This window comes from Buteo buteo, chromosome 12, assembly GCF_964188355.1.
Source record: "Buteo buteo chromosome 12, bButBut1.hap1.1, whole genome shotgun sequence".
In the NCBI taxonomy this organism is placed as follows: Eukaryota; Metazoa; Chordata; class Aves; order Accipitriformes; family Accipitridae; genus Buteo; species Buteo buteo.
The window spans coordinates 840129-859951 of record NC_134182.1 but is presented as its reverse complement, the minus strand read 5'-3'; the positions used below and the strand labels follow the sequence as shown (position 1 = coordinate 859951).

The 19823-nt window shown below is 59.4% G+C and overlaps 2 protein-coding genes across 8 annotated transcripts in view; both read left to right on the top strand.

The window, feature by feature from the left end:
* The first annotated feature begins 781 nt into the window (after window positions 1-781).
* Window positions 782-15440, top strand: SRF (serum response factor). Of its 2 annotated transcripts, XM_075042339.1 has the most exons (8): window positions 782-1387; window positions 2703-2969; window positions 8213-8474; window positions 8818-8997; window positions 10641-10760; window positions 11520-11711; window positions 12254-12330; window positions 12607-15440. In XM_075042339.1, exons 1-8 carry the CDS (start codon window positions 887-889, stop codon window positions 12700-12702), a joined length of 1695 nt encoding a protein of 564 aa, XP_074898440.1. In that variant the 5' UTR covers window positions 782-886; the 3' UTR covers window positions 12703-15440. The 2 variants fall into 2 exon arrangements, with proteins under 2 accessions (XP_074898440.1, XP_074898442.1); XM_075042341.1 differs by lacking the exon at window positions 8818-8997 and having other exon boundaries at window positions 784-1387.
* Window positions 15441-18953: 3513 nt separating this feature from the next.
* LOC142037790 (cullin-9-like) overlaps window positions 18954-19823 on the top strand; it is a 34345-nt gene continuing 33475 nt past the window's right edge. For all 6 annotated transcript variants that reach the window (XR_012652431.1, XM_075042332.1, XM_075042334.1 and 3 more), the window contains exon 1: window positions 18954-19015. The gene's annotated coding sequence lies outside the window, so the exon portion shown is untranslated. The remainder of the gene's footprint in view (window positions 19016-19823) is intronic.

Genomic DNA, 19823 nt, shown 5'->3' with positions numbered 1-19823 from the left:
CGGAGGATGTGGGAGCAAGAGGGGACGACGCCGCAGGTCCCAGTCTGTGTAGTGGGGCCGTCCCAGTTATCTCCCCACGGGACAGCCGTACCCACGGGTGGCTGTGGTACAGGATTCCGTTCTCTCTGGACTCGAAGGCAGTCGTGGCCCATCCTGGTGAACAGAGACCCTTTTTTCATCCCACCTGGTGCCCGGGCGATGCGTATTTGGGTCTTATCTTGCCCGGTCCTGCATCCTGAGCGCCCGTGGGAGCCCCAGCCCACCCCCCCCCAGTGTCCCCGCACCCCCGGGGAGAAGCGGGCAGCACCCTGACCCATCCCGGCAGGGTGCACGGCGTGGGTGGACAGTTATCTGGCGGCATCCCCGAGAAGCAGGAGGGTTTGGGGGGGTTGCGTGTGCGTGGAGCATCCCTCCCGGCTTGCACCCACGAGGGCGGCTGCGAGGCAAGGCAGGGAGTCTCGGCGAGGAGACGAGGTTTGCCCGGAGCTGGAAGGGCGGGTTCCTCCGCCCGGCCGCGGCGATAACCGCCTCCGGTTCCCGGTCCGTGCGGCGCGGCGCGCTGCCCCTTTAAGAGCCTCCCTGCGTGTTTCAACCTGGGAGTGACGCGAGCGCGGTCGGAACGTATGCAAATCAAACGCCCGGCCGCCCGCCAATGGGCGCCGCCGTTTGACTCCGCCAGCGGCCAATCGAAGGGAACCTCCCGGCGGGGCGCCGGCTCGCCCCATATAAGGAGCGCCTTCGCCATAAAAGGCAACATTGTATCGCTTTATATGGGGGCGGCGCGGCGCGGCGGGGGCGGCGGCGGCGGAGGAGCGGGGCCCTGAACGCCGAGCCGGGGCCATGGCGGGGCCGGCCTGACCCGACCCGACCCGCTCTCGCCGCCGCGATGTTACCGAGCCAAGCCGGGGCCGGGAACGGCGCCGCCGCCGCTGCCGCCGCGCTGGCCCGCGGCTCGGGTTTGGGCCGGTCCCCGGTGCCACAGCGCGGGGCGAACGGCGGTGGGGTGGCGGCGGCGGCGGTGGCGGCGGCGGCGGGGCCGCCCGGGGGTCGGCTGGAGCGGGAGGCGTTGTACAGCGGCAGCGAGGGAGACTCGGAGTCGGCCGAGGAGGAGGAGCTGGGCGGCGAGAGGCGCGGCGTGAAGCGTGGCCTGGCCGAAGCGGCGGCGGCGGCGGCGGGGCCCGCGGCGGGAGCGGCGGCGGCCGCTTATAGCGGCGGTGGAGGAGGAGGAGGAGGAGGAGGCGGCGGCGGTGGGGGTGGCGGGGCGGTGAGCGGCGCCAAGCCCGGTAAGAAGACGCGGGGCCGGGTGAAGATCAAGATGGAGTTCATCGACAACAAGCTGCGGCGTTACACCACCTTTAGCAAAAGGAAAACCGGCATCATGAAGAAGGTACGGCGGCACCCGGAACGGTGGGTGGGCTCCCGGTATCGGTGGGGTTTTACCCACCTGTCCGTAGCCGGCGGGAGCCCCGGGCTGTTCGCCTTCCCGGCCGAGCGGGGCCGTGCCCGGAAACGGCGACGGCTTCCCGGTCCCGCCCGGGGTTGGGGGGGGGGGAGCCGGGCTCGGCCTCCGCTTCTTCCGGGGGGGGCTTCTGGGGAACCGGGACCGGTGATGGCTTGTGGCCGGGGCTCGGTGCCCGTGGGGTTCCCGGGCCACTCGGGATCGCGGTCACGCAGCCCGTGGGACACACACGGAGTCCGGGGGGGGGCCGTCCCGGTGCAGCCTCCAGCTCTCGGGTGGAGCAGAGCGGGACCCCCCACTCGGTGCGAGGTGGTACTGGGTTCCACGCCAGTCCCGTGGCCCAGGTGGGCTGCCCCACCGGGCCTTTAGCCGTAGAAGGGGCCAGCGCCGTGTCCCGGTCGATCCGGAACGCTTTCCGCGATTCCTGGCGACCGGAGCCATCGTGCGAGGCTAAAATCCGAAAGTTGGGGGATGTTGGGTGCGGTGGGGTGCTGCTGGGTCGTCAGCGTCCTCCCTCGCCTTGGCGCTGGGAGCATCCCCTGAACCGCTGGGCAGTGCCGCATCCCAGCCGAGCCGGGCTTCGCGCGCCCTGGGAAGGTGGGAATGGTGGTGGGATGCTGCTGGGCGGGATGAAGAATGAGGCCGTCCCGTCCACGGCAGCTTGCGCGAGACCACCAAGTATGCCGTGGTGGCGTGGGAAAAGTGGTTTTCCAAGCCCACGGGTCGATCCCGGGGGATGGTAGCCTTACTGTAGGGGTGTCTGGGTGCAGCTGGGCTCAGGACTGGGAAGACTGAGAGGGGAATCTGGGTCCCGACCCGGCTGGGATGTCGGGAAGGGGAAGGAGGGAGCAGAGGTGTGTGGGCTGAGCAGCATCCTCCCACATGGCTCGGCAGAGGTGAGGGCAACAGGCATCCGGATGCTTGGAGAAGCAGGGGTGGGCATTCCGGAATGGGGACGGCCCGGTGTCCCCATGTCCTCGGGCTGCTCTCCTGAGGGGATCGCTCTTTTCCTGCCATGCGCATCCCCTAAGGGCACGCTAAAGGAGATGGGAACAGCAGCACGGGGCACATCAACCTGTAGGGAACCAATCTTGAGTTGGTTTTAGAGGCCACAGCTCCTCTGGGGTGACGGGGAGCCGGAGCTGGTGTGAGCAAAAGGAGGGACGTGCCGGGGACTCTCGTCCCGCGCTCTCTGCGTCCCTTCCATCGGTGACCCCCTGCTTTTCCCTCGTGCTGCTGGCAGGCCTACGAGCTCTCCACGCTGACCGGCACTCAAGTCCTGCTGCTGGTGGCCAGCGAGACGGGCCACGTGTACACGTTTGCCACGCGGAAGCTGCAGCCCATGATCACCAGCGAGACGGGGAAGGCGTTGATCCAGACGTGCCTCAACTCCCCGGACTCGCCCCCGCGCTCGGACCCGACCACCGACCAGCGCATGAGTGCCACGGGCTTTGAGGAGACGGACCTCACCTACCAGGTGTCCGAGTCGGACAGCAGCGGGGAGACCAAGGTAACGTTCCCCGTGCTCAGCTGGCACGCCTGGGAGGCGCGGGCTCTTCCCGTGGGACTCTGCTGGGAAAGCCCTGAACATCCCCAGCCCTCCTGGAATAGCAGCTTGGGAAGCTGAGGGTGGGTCCCCTATTGCTGCGATTCCAGCGAGCTCGGGGCTGGCTCCTTCTGCTCGGCTGGTGGTAGCCGTGATTCGGAGAGGGAGGCGAGCGGGTGGCAGGTGTCCTGGCCTTCGCCTTCGCAGCGGGGGTCCCCACCGGCCCGGCCCCCCCACCCCCCCCCCACGGCCGGTTCTCGGCGCCGTTATCTCTCCCCGGGCGTCTCCACGCTCTCGCACTCATTGATAAAAATTTGATTCTGCCTCCATGGCCTTATAAGGCCTGGTTTCCCTCGCCAGAGTCCCTGGCAGGGCCCCTCACATTCCTTATAAGCTGCAGCTGTCTCTTGCTTTGGTGCTGTTTTGGAAGGGGGCAGGGAGGACATGGGGAATGGAAACATTTGGCTGGATGGGCCTTTTCTGCTCCCTGCCCGGTGTCCCCGCAGGCGCCGGCTCTTGCCTGCCCGTGTTGCTCGCGGCTTCTCGCCCAGGGTGCTGCCGAGGGCCTGCCCGTGGGTGCGGAGTCAAGCAACGGCCCTATTTTCTGCGGGAAGGGCCCTGCCTCGTCCCCGCATCCCCTGGTGCCGTTCCTGGGAGCCGTTGCGAGAAAGCTGGTCCCGACATCCCTGCCGCTTCCTTTGCAGGCTGATGCTGGGGTCCGCAGGTGCTTGGAGGTGGGAGGCAGGGGGAATTTGTGATGCAAGGCTGGGACGGCGTGCTGAACCGGGGGTTGTGCCGCAGCTTCCCGGGCCGGCGTGGAGCGGCGTTGGGCGCTGCGAGTTGCTGCGGCTCTGCTGCACCCGCGCTCGTGGCGTGGGTGCCGGGCTTGCTGCAAAAGCATCCTTCCAGGCGAACGGTGGCCTCGCGCTGGGAGCCCTCCAGCCAACTGTACGCAAGCCGCAGCAGCATCCTTGCCATATGGTAGCTGCTAAATTTCAGCAGACAACCTGGAGAAGTTGTTTGAGGTCTCTGCAGTAATCCTAGAGGCAGGGAGCGCGGTCCTGAGACGTGCCCAGCGGCCACGATTCCTCCGTGCCCTCTTCCCCCACGTGTGTGCAGTGCTGCACCGAGCAAAAGCTTACTGCTGCTGAGCCCTGAGAAATACCAGTGGTCCCAGAGATCTCTGCAGGCAGAGGAGCTGTGGTGGGCCGAGGTGTTGCTGGCTGGAGAGCGATGTGCTGGAGCTCAGCAGAGTCCCTGGGAAGGCTTCCCGCTGATGGGATCCCAACAACGGTCCGGGCTGTCCCAGTATGGCGTGACTCCCCTGGGTGCCTCTGATTCCTAGTGTGAGCTGTGCCAGCCCTTTCCAGTAGGCAAAGGAGCCCGTGGTCGCCAGCAGTTTCTCCCTTGCGCAGCGCACGTTTGTAAGGACTTGTGGCTCTTGGGCTTCTCCTGGATGGAAAGGCGAGTCCTGTGGGCGTTTTATCACGAGACAAGTTACCTACGCCTGGAATAATTTGAAGGCGCGGGAAGCGCAGCTGGCTTGTCCCTGGTGTGGGGCTTGTCCGCATCGTGTCCCTTAAGATTTTTTTTTTCCTGAAAATACTGCTAGGTCGCCCCAAGGGAAGCGCGCTCTTGGGGTGCGGTAGCTCCGCAGAGGGGATCTTCTTAACACAGCTGGTCTCTGCCCGCTTTCTGACGCAACCCTGCGAGCTCCATCCCAGTACTCGTGAGTGGCAATGCTTAGCGTGGGGTGCCTTGTGGCCACAGCCAGCATTTGGCGTGGGGCTGGAGGAGTCCTGCAGCCCCGTCTTCTGCTTGATGTTCCGGTTAAACCCACCCGTGGCCTGCTGAGGGTTCTTGTCACAGCAAGCCCTGGGGCTGGGGACCGTCCCCACCCTGACCTTCCCCTTCTGCAGGGCTGGAAGCCTGGTTTGGTGCTCTTGGCAGAGCTCAGCCCCATTCGGATAGACCAAGAAGCCCTCTGAGGATGAAGGGAGCCTGTGGGTGAGCCGTGCTAGGTGGCTGGCATCCTTGCCGAGGGGTGGGTGGTACACAGGGCTGGGTTACGGGTGCCTCGTCGCAGGAAATTAAGTGCCTGGACCATCAGGTCCAGCCACATAGGATGCTCCGAGAAGGTCGAGCAGTCGCTCCCTGGCATTCCCGCGAACTCTGCTTCTTGGACTTCTGTACAGACAAAACCTGCTTGTCTTCAGCTGCTGCAGAAGAGCAGGGAGCGACGCAGCCAGGCTGTTACCTGCGGCCGGCAGCCTGCTGGTGTTCCTTTGCGCTACAGCCAGCAGCAGCTTTGGGATCCTCCCGCTGTGCCGAACCCAAACTCCCTGCCACCGAGCTGAGCTCGGGCCGCAGCTGGGTCTGGGGCACGCTGTACTTCAAGACAGCACCTGTATCCTCACCACGGTACTGTGACGTGCTGACCCGTCTGATTTTTTGCGGGCCCCTGTAATTTTTTGCCCTCCTGTAATCTCCCGGGTGCGGTTTTGTGGGAGAGGGGATTTTGGAGGGAGCTCAGGGGCTCTAGATTGGGGTGAGAGCATGGGAGTAGCCCTGATCTGGTCATCTCTTTTTGGGGTGGGAGAAAGGTGGGATTCTCTGCGCCATCCGGAGTGCAGAACAGGTGTTGGAGAGCAGTTTGGGATTTCCCATGTACCTCCAAGGCCAGTTGTCCCGCGACATCAGCATAATAACGCTGTCCGGGGGGGTCTGAGCCGTGCTGAACGGCATTGCCCCCGGCAGCTCCCAGAAGCTGCGGAGTTGGAATCGTTTCTGTCCCCAAGACCCTACTATGGCCCAGGATGGGCATCCACTGGCCTGGGCTGTGCCCCGTGGTCCGCTCACGCCGTCCAGCGTTTATCGCACGTGCCACGGCGGCGTGGGTCTGTGTAGACATCTCCCACCGCTACCTCTCTGCTCCGTGTTGATTCCCCCAGGCGCTGCTCCGCGCGCTGAAGTTTGCGGTCAGCTGTGGTGGGGAATGGATGTGCAGCTGGATCAGGAAGGGAAGAGCCCTTCAGGGCTGCTGTGCTGGTTCGGGGCTTGTCCGTGGCCCCCCCTTGGATCGTCTCTGCTGAAGGTGACCCGTAACTTGGCCCCTGTTGGGGGCTGGCCTTGTGCACGTAGTCTGGGCTTTGCAGGATGCTGGGGGGGGACCCCAGGGGCTCCGAGGCATCCCAGACAGGCACGAGGAGAAGGCAACGGGTGTCCAATGCCAAGGTCTCTCCCAGCTCTCTTTCTGTACTGGGAGCTATTGTTGCAGCCCAAGAGAAACGCGGCAAAGATGGGATGAATCCGAGTCTCACCTGTGGCGGAGATGGGGCGTGCGTGGTTGGAGCCTGCTGGCACGGCATCCCTCCCAAACACCTCTGCTGTTCCCATCATACTGAGGGAGTTGTCCTTGTGCTTCTAGGGAGTCCTGGGAATCTCCCTGAGCAGGGTGCTGTGAATTTTTGGGGATGCCTCCTCCAGCCCTGAGAGTAGGGAGCGTAGCGGGGGGATGCCGAGTGCCCTGGCTGCTCGGGCGCTCTATCTCAGGGGTGTTCAGCTTTAGGGCTGCGCCTGGGGATGAGTGAGCCTGGCTTTTCCAGCTGGGAACAGGACCCACCCTGCTCCGCTATGGATTGGGGGGGGAGCTCTGCCCTGTCACCCACGTGGGGAGGGCACCCACAGCCTCGCATGTCCCATGTGGGATGGCAGGAGTTTGCGGCTGAGCTAATGGAAAGTGCCTCCGCTGGGATCCGCTCTGTTGTCACGTGCCTCTTCTAATTCGGACTTTGGGGACTGCGGTGCCAAGGCGGAGGGGTGTTGCTCTCCTCCCTCCCCAGGCCCTGAGGCACGGCTGAGTGCCCGGGATTGGCTCCCCCCTGTCCAAAATGGGCTGCCTTCCCTTTTTTAGCTGTTCGTTGAGCTGTGAATTCCTCGTTCCTGGCAGCTTGACAAGCTGGGAACAAGGCTTAGCACGTGGGAGAGCTGGGCCCCCCAGCCTGCAGTGGGAGGGGTGGGAGCGTGGCAGCCTTAACTCTTTCCAGGCGGCCGTGGTGGGACACGGGGACAGCAGGTCCCCCCGTGGCATGGTCTCCAGTGGAGCAGTGCATTTCCAGTCCGCTCTTGGCCAGCTGAGCAGGGCAGGAGAGGAGCCGTGGAGACCCTGGGTATCCGTAAAGGGGATTTGGGAGAAGGAGGCGCGTTGGGTGAAGCGTGACTGCCAGGGGCAGCAGGGATGGTGCTGGGCATGGTTGGGTCTGGCAGATCCCAGCCGTGTCCAGCCGCACGCCTCGTGGCTGCGGGAACTGGGGTGTTACGTGCCCGGCAGCCTGGCGTACGCGTTCCTCCCTCGTTCCCAGACCCAGGAGGCTAGCGTTGGCCGAGCGTAGGGCCGTTTTCCTCCTGGAGCTCAGCTTCCCTGGCGATGCCATCCTCAGACGGACGTAGAGCTCCGATGCTCCTTGCAGGACCGTGGTGCCTGCTGGCTGTAGCTGACACGCGGGGTCGCTCGGAAGCGTTTGCCTTGTGCCCGTCTCCCGCTGGCGGACTGGCGAATGGGTGCTTCCCTTGGCCAGGTTCTCCCTTTTGCTCCAGGAGATCTGCGGAGGCATTCCCCGGGGCCTGCCAAAAAGCAGCTGTCAGGGCAGGGTTTGGTGTCCGGGTTTGGCCATGCTCGCCTCTCCCTTGCTGCTTTCGGTGTACAGCTGCCTTTAAGAGCCAGTTCTCGGCTTGTTCTTGGCCATGTGTTTCCTGCCATAAGGGAAGTGGTGCGTGTTCCTGACAGGAGACGGTGTGTTTGCCTTTACGTCTGTCCCTGCAAGGACTGCTTTTGCCTGTTGTGTGCCAGAAAGAGGCTGTTCTCTTCTTGGAGGCTACGGGGACTCCTGGGGAGGGGAAGGGTTGCTTCGTCCCCTGGCGTCTTGCAGGGAAGCCTCTGGGGGACCTGTATGGCCCTGGGCTTGTATCCAAGGTTTACGCTGAGCCCTCTCCAGCTCTCCTCACGCTGCGTTATTGGGCACAGTCTCTTCGTGTTTGTAAAAGCAACTCGTCTCTGCTACCCTGGCTCTGCTCCGTGTGCTGGCAGCAGGCTACGAGGGTATGGTTTAGCGCGGGGATGCAACCCGCGGAGCCCGGTTCGGCCTCGTGGGCAGATGTTGAGCAGATCCAAGGGCTGGTCTGAGTTGTCACAATCTCTCCTTCCCCAGGACGCCCTGAAACCAGCGTTCACGGTCACCAACCTGCCGGGGACGACGTCTACCATCCAGACAGCCCCCACCACCTCGACCTCCATGCAGGTCAGCAGCGGCCCGTCATTCCCCATCACGAATTACCTGGCGCCAGTGTCTGCCAGCATCAGCCCCAATGCCGTCACCAGTGCCAACGGGACAGTGCTGAAGACTACTGGAGCCAGTGCAGTGACATCTGGGGGCCTCATGCCGATACCCACTGGCTTCACCCTCATGTCAGGTCAGTGCCTTTCGGAACCGAGGACTGCGTCCATCCGTCTCCGCACCTGGAGCGTGTTGCTGCCCTCTCCAGAGGAGAGGAGACCTAGTGGCAGGAGGTAGCAGAGTGGTTGCTGCTGTAGGGTCAACCTGGCCGGGATTCCTTGCTCGAGCCCAGCCGGGCCGGTGGCTGGAGAAGGGCGACGTAGTGACTGTTTCCTTAGAGTGCTGCTAGCTGGCCCTGCTGCTGGGAAAGTCGTGGTGGCAGGGAGCTGAGCTGGGACCCCAGGGCAGCACCAAGAAGCCTGGAGGGAGTGAAAAGAGCTGGTGGTGACAAAGCCTTTCTTTCTCCCTCCTTTCGGCAGGTGCTTCCCTTTCTCCGGGGACCCCTACCATTCCTCTCGCTCAGTTACAGCCGCACTCCCTGGCTTTTTCCAGCCAGCAGGGCCAGGTGCTCACGGGTACGGCTGGACAGCTGCAGCAGGCACAACAGACAGTCTTCCGCTTCCCTGCCAGAGCTGGAGGGCAGATTGTGTCGCTGACAGGTCAGCACTCGCTTCTCCTCCGCTTGCTTGAGGTGGGGGGATGGAGGCGTCTGTGGGGGTCCCCTGGTCCTGGTCCTGGCCAGAGAGCTGACCCCCAGCGGAGGTGGGAGCTCAGAGGAGGCAGAGCACAGGCCAACCCTGGCTGTGGCTGCAGGGGAGAGATGGGGAGACAGGGCAGGGAACGCTTGGCGTAGGCAGGAGCAGCATCCTGGGGGATGCAGGCTGAGGGAAGCAGCGGGTTGTCAGTCTCCTGCTCCGGGGTTTGCCCTGCGGCGAGCGAACGCAGGGGAGACGGGTCCCCGGTGGTGCTGTGCTAGGAGGACTGATGGAAGGAGACCGCAGGGGCCTGGCGGATGTTTTTCGAGTGCTGAGCAGCTGCCCCTGCTCTTGTGTTTGGGTCTGCAGTCAGTCGCTGAACCACAGCGCAGAGGATAGATGAGGAGAGACCCAGAGCAGAGGAGGGAGCGGTGCTGTTCTGCCGCTTTGCGTGCGTTGTCCTTTGCAGGAGATTTCTTGTCGCGCCGAGTCGAGGCTCTCCAAGTGTTGTACTGGGGCTGGACGTGCTCCTGGCTGGAGTTTCAGAGCAGGGCTAGGCTGAACTTTGAGGGGGCAGCCGTCGTCTGAGGACCGGCGCTGAGAGCGAGGCGGCGTTTCTTGTGTCCTGCCTGTTTGCGCGCAAGCTGATGGGTCTGATAGCCTGCGTGCTTTCTTGGAGCCCTTCTGGCTCCCGTGGGCCCTGGCAGGCAGCGTGGTCCCATGCAAGGGGACTGGCTTTCCCTCGTGGTCTGGAGGAGCTAAGAGAATAATGGACGCGTGTCTCTGTGGTGTGGTGCGTGGGGAGATGCCCGGTCTGAGTGAGGCGGCTGGTGATTCCTGCTTTCTGGCATCCCTTGCTCTTCCCTCTGGAGACAGGACCTGAGCCGGAGGGCAGCTTTCTGTGCTGAGCTCCGTCTCTGGAGCCGAAGAGCTTTGCAACAAGTGGGCTGGGCTGGAGGCTGTGCGGCCATGCCTCCGCAGGTCTGGGACGCACACCTTGTGGCCTCTAATCCCTTGATTGATGTCTTGGAGACCACAAGCTGGCTGAGATAGCTGTTCCCCGAGTGCCCTGTGGAGGATGGAGCCGGGCTCCAGAGCGTGAAAGCAGCGGAGCCCAGCTGGCTTGGGCATTTGGGCTCTCCCAGTTCTGCTCGGTGCAGTGAGATGATCCTTGCAGGGTTGGCTGCGGATGGGCAGTGCTGGGGGGCATGTGCTGGCCCCTTTTCTCCCAGCATTATCGGTGCTGTGTCTTAGTGGAGCCAGGAACGGTGAGGAGGACCCCAGGCGTTCCTGAACCATGCCTGGGAGCTGGAGACAAGCTGCTGTGGCCTTTCCCTTTCTCTCTGGAGCCTTGTAGGCCAGCTAACCCCTCCTTGGTCCCTGCGTGCCAGGAGAGAGCAGGTTTTGGCCCGCTCTTTGGGGCAGCTCCTGGTTTCTGCCACGTGCTGCTTCTTGGCTAGCCTTCCCCGGTGCGGTGCCGAGGCACGCTGCAGAGCTGTACGCTGCCGGAGAAGGACTTGGGGGGGTGGAGGGGGGGCTTTCATATGGCCCAGAGTGCCTGTATCCCTGCTGAGCCAGCAGGCTGATCGGCTCCTCTCTTTCCCCAGGTGGTACCATGGCTCAGCAGGTCCCAGTCCAGGCGATCCAGGTGCACCAGGCACCGCAGCAAACGTCTCCCTCCAGTGACAGCAGCACTGACCTTACCCAGACCTCTTCCAGCGGAACAGGTAATTGGGACTTTACAGTAACCGCTGTCTTCATTCCTAACCGCTGCTGATAACAGCCCACACCAATAGACCTCACACCCGCTCCCTGCCCAGGATCCTTCTTCAGACCAACTCTGTCCCAGCCTTTCTGGCAGTTTCCCAGGTGTATTTATACTTGTTGCCAGTCCATACCGTGCTATGCTATGTCTAGGTAGATGCTGCCGTGCATAGGGCACCTTAAAAGGCATTTCAGAGCCTCTCTAGGTACATCATCTGCTCTTACTTGTGGCATGGAGCTGGGAACAGCTTGCCCGGTTCTCGGATAGTTTCTTAGCGAGCCAGCGTTGCCCCTAGAGATTTTTACTCTCTGTGTGGAGGACACCTCTGTTGTCAGCAAAATCTGAGTTCAGGTGCCTGGATGGAGTCTGAATCCACTTCAGCAGCTTTGTTAAAGCTTCATTGGGAAACTTGTACGTGAAGTTGAATTCAGTCCTGGGATATTTGGCTGCCACGCTCTTCTGCCTTCTCATACTCGTGAAAGGAGAGGTTTGAGCTCTCCTGCCTGTTCTTCCAAGAGCTTGGGAGAACAGGATGGGTATCCAAGAGCTTGGGAGAACAGGATGGGTATCCAAGAGCTTGGGAGAAGATGATGGGTATCTCCACACACCTGCTGCTTCAGGACCGCATGCCAAGGGTGGCTGAAGGGAGGGGTGCTGAGCGGGCTTGTGAGCGTAGCAGACCCCTTTCGCGTGGCTCACATGCAGTCTGTCCTGGTGCCAGTGACCCTCCCGGCAACCATCATGACGTCGTCTGTGCCAACCACTGTGGGTGGCCACATGATGTACCCCAGCCCACATGCGGTGATGTACGCGCCCACATCTGGCCTTGCGGACGGTGGACTTGCGGTCCTCAACGCTTTCTCACAGGCGCCCTCAGCGATGCAGGTGTCCCACGGCCAGGTCCAGGATCAGGGTAAGACAGCCGTCTGGGTCAGCGCTCCCTTAAGTGCTCTGACACCCTGATTTTTCTCATCTCGCATGTATTTGTGCTGTGCATTAATTTCATAGAATTTTCTTCTAAGCAGTCGTAGCAGCTGTACGAAGGCCCGGCAAGGGTGGTGATTGGTGTGCGCTTTTAGATCCCGCCATTCTCCTATGCATAGGGTTGCTTGAGCCGTTTGCTGGGGAAAAAGGGTGACAGTTGCTGGGATGGGTGGCTTATGGGGCAGGCGCAGCAGCGGAGGAGGCTAGGAGATTCTGAAGAGGGAGTGTGGTTGCATGAAGGGGGCAAAGCAGCATGAAGCCGTGCAGGCAAGACTTGGATTGAGGGCTTGCGCCTGCCTCTCCCAGCGTTTGGGAAACTAGCGCGTTTGGCTTGCTTCTGGGATGCCTCCATGCATGCAAACAGGCACCTTCATCCTTGCGAAGCTCCGTGGAGCTCGGAGGAAGGACCCAGGGGGGGACCGCCGTTTAAGGGACGGTGTCATTTGTGCTTTCTCTCTCTCTCTGTGGCAGGTGGCGTCCCCCAAGTGTTCCTGACAGCCCCATCAGGCACCGTTCAGATCCCAGTCTCGGCTGTCCAGCTTCACCAGGTAGGCGCAGAACGGTACTCGCGGGTGTTGGGGGGGGGGGGGGGTGTCCTCGCTCTGCCCCTGCTTGCGCATCCTTTGCGGGTCTGGGCAGACCTCGGGTAGGGGTGGTCCTCGGGTCTGGGAGAGCTGTCAGTGCCATCCACCCTTGGGTGAGGAAGCCTTGCCCTCCTTGGACAGGCACCCAGCAAGGACGGTGCCACCCTGGCTGCTGGCACGCACGGTCTCGGGGCGCGCTGTCCCGTCCCCCCAGTGCTTCCTCCTGCCTTTTCTCTCTAGATGGCTGTCATCGGGCAGCAGAGCAGCAGTGGCAGCAGCCTGACGGAGCTGCAGGTGGTCAACTTGGACACCTCGCACAGCGCCAAGAGTGACTGAGAGGCCTCTGCTGCTGGCCTTGCGCTGTCCCCGGCTTGCCACGCCGGTGCCGGGGCTGGCGGCAATTCCTTCTCGTACAGACTGCACCAGTTATTTATTGTTGCCTTTTCACGTTTCCTTCATCCACACATGCACACACACACACACACACACACACACTCACACGCACCCACCCACCCACCCACACACAGGCATGCGCGTGGGGCTGCAGGACCCACCCGGGGTGGAGCGGTGCTGGGGCCGTGCAGGGCTTGGGGGGGCGTTTGGATGCTGCGATTAGCTGCGCTTGTCTCACGCCAGCCAAAGAAACTTGTCTCTTTGAGGGGAAGATTGTTCTGCGCTGTAAATAAATACTGCGGGCCATTCCCAGCGGGAGGCTCTGGCTCCTTCTGGGCGCTCTGAGTCACCTTGCCCATGAGTTTTTCGCTCTGCGTGGGGCTCAGCTCGGACCCAGAGCCGTCCCGCCGGCGCAGCTCGGAGCGGAGCGGGCCGAGGCTGTGCCGCTTGGCCTCAGCAATGTGCCTTTGTCGGGGTGACAGATCCTGGCTGCAGCAACTCACCCTGGGCTCCGGACAGGGGAGAGCCGGCCGGCTTTGTACGTGCATCTCCGGTTGGGTCTGCGCGCCCTTCCCTCCGTGGCACGTCGCCCTGTCCTCCTCGTATGCACTACAGCGAGCCTTCTGCCCTCAGTGCCAGGATCTCCAGGAGCGCAACGATGCCCCGGAGAGCTCCTGCTGGTGGTGGTGGTGGTGGTGGGCTCTGTGGCCGCCCCAGCCCCACGCTCTCCTCTCAGCCCTCGCACTGCTTGCGGACTCCGTACACCCAGGGGAACGTGGCCGGGTCTTTCCCACATCCCCCTGCAGCTCCGGCCAGCGCTTTTTTGTTTTTTGTTTTTTTTTTTAATTTCTGTGTCTGATGCAAGGTGGAGAAACAACTCAAGTGTCAAAGGGAAGAGCCCACAGGGCGCTGAGCTGCCGGGCAGGTGGCAGGTTCTTTTTCTGAGCACCACCAGGGTGATCTGCAGGCCATCCTGGGCTGTGGAGGAGCTGCTGTGATGCCTGTGCAAGCTCAGCAAGGCCAGGGGAGAAGGGCTGGAGCGTGCTTGGTCCTGCATGGGAGTTGCTGTGAATGGCTCTGCTACCTAGCCCTGTCCCTGGAGGGAGAGTGAGCGAGAGAAGCTGCTGAATCCTTAGAGGAAGAAGCAGCTACTGTAACTTTTTTTTTTTTAATTTTTAAGTTAAAGACAAAAGAAGCCTTGGAGAAAAAAGAAAAAAAAAAAAAAAGAAAAAAAAAAAGAAAATGACTTTATTTTTCTAAGTGTTAAACTCAGTATTTATGTAATTCTTTAAGGAATAAAAGTTTGGCTCCTGTACAGTTTTCATGGGGTTTGTACCAGGGGGATGGGAGAGGGGTGGGTGGGCACGGAGGCAGGAAAGGGGCCTTGCTTTTGAGTTTGTATTGTAACCTTGGACATGTTCCCTCAGCATTAGCGTTTAAGCTGTGCTCTCCACCCACCAGCATGTGCCAGGGATCAAGCTGAACCGAGTGGGATGCTTGTTTCCCCGCTTACCTGTACTGAGCACTCCATACCCGTCATTTTGGGCTTAACGGGCAGAAGGCAAGTGGAGCAGTGGCTGGTCTCTAGAAGTGAGAAACCCATCCCTCAGGAGCAAGGGGCTGGCAGCGTGCCTGGGGGCCAGAGAGGAGCTGGGTTTTCTGACGGCTGCCCGGTTCGCCTCTGGTCCTGGGACCTGCGGCCGTTCTTGGTGTGGAGCGGTGCTGCCTGTGACTGCCGAAGGGATACGGGCATCCCCTGCTCCTCCTTGGGTGGTGAGGGGCCAGCAGTGGCTTTATCCCTGCTTGCTGTACGGGTAGCACTTCCTGAGCTTCTAGCTGATGATCTTTGGGCTGTCGTTCCCCCTCTACAGCCATTCCTTAGCGCACGGATGCGGACAGGTCCCCTCCAAGCCCCCCCTTGCCCTGTGCAAAATGCTCCCAGAGCGGCGTTTCAGCCCTTTGTCTGAAGCCTGGGAAGGGCTTGGGGGGGAGCGGGGTGGGTTATCTGGTGAGAGAGATTACGTGCTGCCTCCCCTTAGTATCCTTGCTCTAAGAGCGATGCGTATCCCGCGGCTCGGAGCGCCTGGGAGTGCTGTGCCATGCCCCTTTACTAGGTGTACGAAGGCTGCTCGGTGGCGCTTCCGAAACAAGGCTGGGTACCTAGGAGTTCATCCAGGGAGGAGGACGGGGTTGGGGTTTGCGTTGTCCCTCGCCCCAGCGCATCGCTGTGGCCCGGCTTTGCTCCGCTTTGCTTGTGCTGGCACGGCGGAGCAGAGCTGTTGGGCTGGGGTGGCAGGAATGGAATGCCCCTGCTGCTACAGGGGGTCTGACCGCGTCCCCTCCCTGGCTCCCCAAAGGCAACTGCTGGTTAAACGCTAATGGTGTATTTTATTTAAGTGCAGACTTGTAAGAAGACTTGTGTATCAGGGATGAATTGGCATTTATTGTGTGGTGACATTTTTAGTTCATTTTACTGGTTTGAGGGTTGTGTGTGTGTGCGTGTGTGTGTGCGTGTGTACGCATAAGTGTGTGTGGGATTTTTTTTTTTTTCCCCTCCCCCTCCAGTTTCCAGGGTTGTGTTTCTGGAAGGATGTGGAAGTAATCACAGTACTATGTACAGAGCTTTCTTTTGTATTAAAAAAAATTACTCTTTCAATAAATGTTATCATTTTGTGCACAGATTTGGGATCTTGGCCATGCTTTGCGGGAGGGGACGACACACGCCTTAGGGCCAATGAATGGGGATCGGAGGCAGATTCCTGCACCGGTTTGTGTACTGCGGAGGGTAGGGGGGCTGTCTGGGCATGATGTGGCAAAGAGGGGCTCTTTGCAAAAATCTCCATCCCCGCTGCCTCCTGGGCAGGTGAGACCTGACCGGGTGGGCTTCTACTCCGGGAGTCCCAGAGCCAGAGCGGGCCTGGGGTGGACAGCAGGTCTGCAAAGGCTGTTCTTTCCGAAAGGTTGGGAGCGGTGCTGGTGAGCAGGGCACGGTGTCAAGAGAAATAAAAACCAGGAACGGGGAGGAACGGGGGCTTTTGAAGAAGAAAAGAATCGGTCTACTTCCTGGGTGTTAACAGGGAGGAGCAGGAGCACCTCAAGGAAGAGTTAAAAGAGGGAGGACAAAAAGCCCATGTTGCTTATGGAGTAGTTCAGCGATACCTAAGCCCTAGAAGAGGAATTTTTGCCATTGTAACATCAAGAAAAGATGATCCCTAGGCCTGGCCCCAGGTGGATTATCTATTGATAAACTACCACAAACCGAAGGAGGAGAGAGATATTTTTTTTAGTAGTGACAGAGGTATTTCCAGGATAGAGAAAAATTTTGTATGAAGCTGCTGCTGCTAAGGTAGTGTTAACCTGATACAGAACTCGACAGGTAAGTGATGCTGGCCAAGTTCTTGTCATCACAGGAGATGTCATGCAGCTGGCATCTCGGAGCATCCAGACGTGGTGGTTGGGGTGTGCAGGACCATCCCCTGGCCTCTAGACAAGGAGAAAGAACAAACCAGGCTTTAAAATAAACCAGTTGAAAGGTGGCAGGCAGAACAGCGCTCTCTGACATTGCCAGGCGTCTGATACAAGTCTCAAATGAAAATGAGATTGTTTCCCCTTCCCTCTTCCAAGTCCATTACTTTTGAACACCTGATGTCTTTAAGGACGGAGCTTAACTGTTGTCTTTATGAGGCCCAACACCAAGACTGTTAAATTCCCTGCAGACAACTGCTATGAGAAGATACGGCAATATTCAAAGTCCAAACTGGAGAGACATTACTTAAAGTCAGGTCAAAGGTCTGTAGGCCCCTAGAAGCCAGGTCAAGGGCACATGAGGGCTCACTAAAGTCCCTAAAGGTAGGAAAGAAACCAAAGGGAGACAGGCTCGTTAGTCGTCAGTGCTGCTGAGTCAGCAGTATGCCAGCTAAAAATCCAACTCCTAGCTTCTACGTAGCATCAGGTCCCGGAGCAGATAGGTACCAGTGTAACGTAAGGAAAGCTTAGCACTGATAAAAGTCGGTGTGGTGGAAGGGCTGTACTATTCCTCACAGGGTGATTTAGAGAAGATGATAGATCTCAGAGTAGCCAGAGAGGAGAAGATGGTACAGAAAGTGCTTAGGAGCAAAACACAGCTGAAACGGCTCGCGTCCCCATCGGGAAGTGGGGTGCTTCACTTTTACAGGTTACACCACAGCCAGCCGCACGTTCGGCGTGCCTACGCAGATAGGTCTTGTGGTTCAGCACCACAAAACCCTCGCAGGACAAGTAATCCCATGTTACTTGTGCACAGGCGTCTGTGTATGACATATAAAACTCCTAACATGGAGCAAGATACCGCACACATAATCTTTATTTTTAGGATAAATGTCTAAGAATGGCATCAAGACTGTCAGAGCCAAGACATAAACAGGGCATATGAATACCACAGAAAACCTTTCAGTGTCACAAACAAGATGCCTGCGTCCTATCCGGTCATTTCCATTTATTGTTGGTGACAGTTTTGGCTATGGGATGTTGCCAGCTGACGTTAGCAGCCAGGCTGCATTTCCCACTGCAGAGCATTATCACCACCTCATGTTTGTGACATTAAACACAGGAGCGTTACAGGTGCAGTACATGCACAAAATAACAGCTGCCAAGAGCAGAGGAAAAAAGCAATGGTTGTGCGTGTGGTGTCAGCTTTTATGTAGTCGTGTGGCATTTAGGAAGTTATTTTCCCCTTCATTAGTGCAAATGTACTGCGTTTATCTCTACAGGAGGTGAAGGGCCTTGTAAAGGCAAAGCATGATATAACTAAATACCAGTTCAATCCTCTGAATTTTAACAATGCCTTGGGAGTTAACAGTGAAGGAAAATGACATGTTAATGGAACACACAGAGATTTCAAGAGCATCCACGGGATTCTGGAAAGAGAGCATCAACAGCATCAGCAAAGGTTACACAAACTGATGGGAGAAATCAAGAGGCTGTCTTGGAAACACAAATATTTACAGTCCACTATTGGTGCTACAGCTTTAGGGGATGGTCTGCACAGACTGATGCAGCACTGCACTGATTTATCCAGTCTATTGTTAATTGCAATTATATTGTTTGTATAAATTGCTGATTGCTATTGTAAAACATCGAAATTGTCTGATCGGTTGCATCGGTACCGAGGGTAGAAATGAGGTTGGGCACGTACGTGAAGCTGCTCCAGGACCAAGTTAAGAAAGCAGACTCTCATCCATTTAGCCTTTGATTTTAACGTTTGTTTGTAATTTAAAACAAATATCAACAAACCAATAGAAACCTGCATCTACTAGATTGTAGCTAACTGCTTTGAGGCCTCTTGAGGAAGGGAAATATGGGCAAAGGACAAGAATTTAGTTTTTATGGTGTGGGCATTACAGATCAGCGTAAAAACAAAGCGGGAAAGGAACTGGGAACAAGCCAAACTCGGGTGCAATTGCCTTCAATTGCCTCTCTAGCAACACTGCGAACAGGGCAGCCTTACAACCCAAAAACCTGCCGAGAGCAAGCGCAGCTCTCACTGAAGCTACCCGAACAAGGCGGACGGAAGGTGGGCGTGCGAGCCTGAAATCACCCCAAAACCCCGGACCTGAAAAAGTCGCCGCGGTCATTTTTGGTGAACACCGCATTTGCAATAACGTTAATGCTGACATGACGGGCTTTTAGCCTTCCTTTCGCCTACCCCAGTCTTTAACAGAGTTAATTAATCACCAGAGGAAACCACACCAGCGCGGGGTACAACACAACCATCGGCAGCTCCCGCAGGTGCCGCCTTCAGCTCCCCACCTCAATTATTTTCTCCTTTCTAGTAAGGCCGAGGGGGATCAGCAGGGTTTTTTTCTCCTTTTTCTGCCCCTCGCTCCCATCCCCGGCGTTCAGACCCCACGGGTGGGGACGGACACACAAGCCCCGTCACACACGCTTGGCCTGCGCTACCACAAACAGGCCGCGACCCCCCTCAACGCTCCCGGGAGCCAACCCCAGGACCGGCTCTTGTCGGTACCGGGAGCTGCGACCCCGCGGCCCGGCCTGGTCCCACCCGGTGACACCGATCGAAACGCTCCGGCCCACGCAAGGGACCGGAGCCGTGGGCCGGTAACGCCGGCAGAGCGTATGCGCGGAGAGCGCCGGCGCGCAGCCCGCCCCTCCGCGAGGTCTTCTAGCCCTCGCCGCCACCCGTAGTGGGCGTGGTTTGCGTGCCCGTGCGTGCCCGGGATGCGGAAGTGGGGAGCTGTAGCGGCGGCGGTGGCGGCAGGTGCGGGTCGCGGCGCTGATTCTCGTCCTTTCCCGGTGGTCGTAGGGGCCGGGAACGGGAACGGGGTCGGGGTGTGAGGGGGAGCCTCTTTTTACCCCGTCTCGGTGGAGATCTGGGGGGTGAGCCGCCCCTCTCTGCGCACCGGGGCCGGGCCCCGTTGTCCCCTGCCCCGCTGCGGGCCGAGCTACGGCTGCTGGGGCAGGGGTGAGCCGAGAGCCGCGGGGCAGAAGCAGGGCTCGCTCAGGTGTCTGGAACGGCCTGGAAGAAAAACCGGCGTCTTTTCCGCGGCGGCCATTGCCGAGGATAAACCGTTTTTAGCGGCTCCGCTCGTTTCGCTGTGTAGGCAGGCCACCGGCCTTGCTGTCCCGGGGCTGGGGTGGGATGGGATGGACTGGGGTGGGATGGGATGCTCTGCTCCGCCTGCCTGTATGGAGGGTTGCGCTTCTGAACCGGGTGCCGTGGTGCCTTACGGACTCGGGATCGGAGGTGGCGTGTTCATTTGTCATAACTCTGAAACCTGCCGTAGAGTGTGTATTTAAGTAGTCTAACAATTTAGCTGTGGGTTGTCATAGGCTCGGTGTGCCTTGTTCGTCACACACATTGCAGCTGTTTCTTCAGATGCCCTAAATCCAAATTCTACCCCACCTAGCTACAAATACTTTCGGGTCCCTTCTGATAGCTCAGCTCTAAAGAGTTTTTTTCATGCTAAATGCCACAGTGTGGGGACAGGGTGAAGTTATCAAACAAAACAATGCTTCACAGAGACTTCTGTTTTCCTATGATTTTTATTGTATGTGAGCCTCTTGGG

Excerpts from the sequence above, each read along its gene's own strand:
- SRF (XM_075042339.1), top strand. The coding sequence starts at position 887 with ATGTTACCGAGCCAAGCCGGGGCCGGGAACGGCGCCGCCGCCGCTGCC. Across the intron at positions 11,712-12,253 it reads CGGCCAGGTCCAGGATCAGG|GTGGCGTCCCCCAAGTGTTC; the intron begins GTAAGACAGCCG and ends TCTCTGTGGCAG. Across the intron at positions 12,331-12,606 it reads CGGCTGTCCAGCTTCACCAG|ATGGCTGTCATCGGGCAGCA; the intron begins GTAGGCGCAGAA and ends TTTTCTCTCTAG.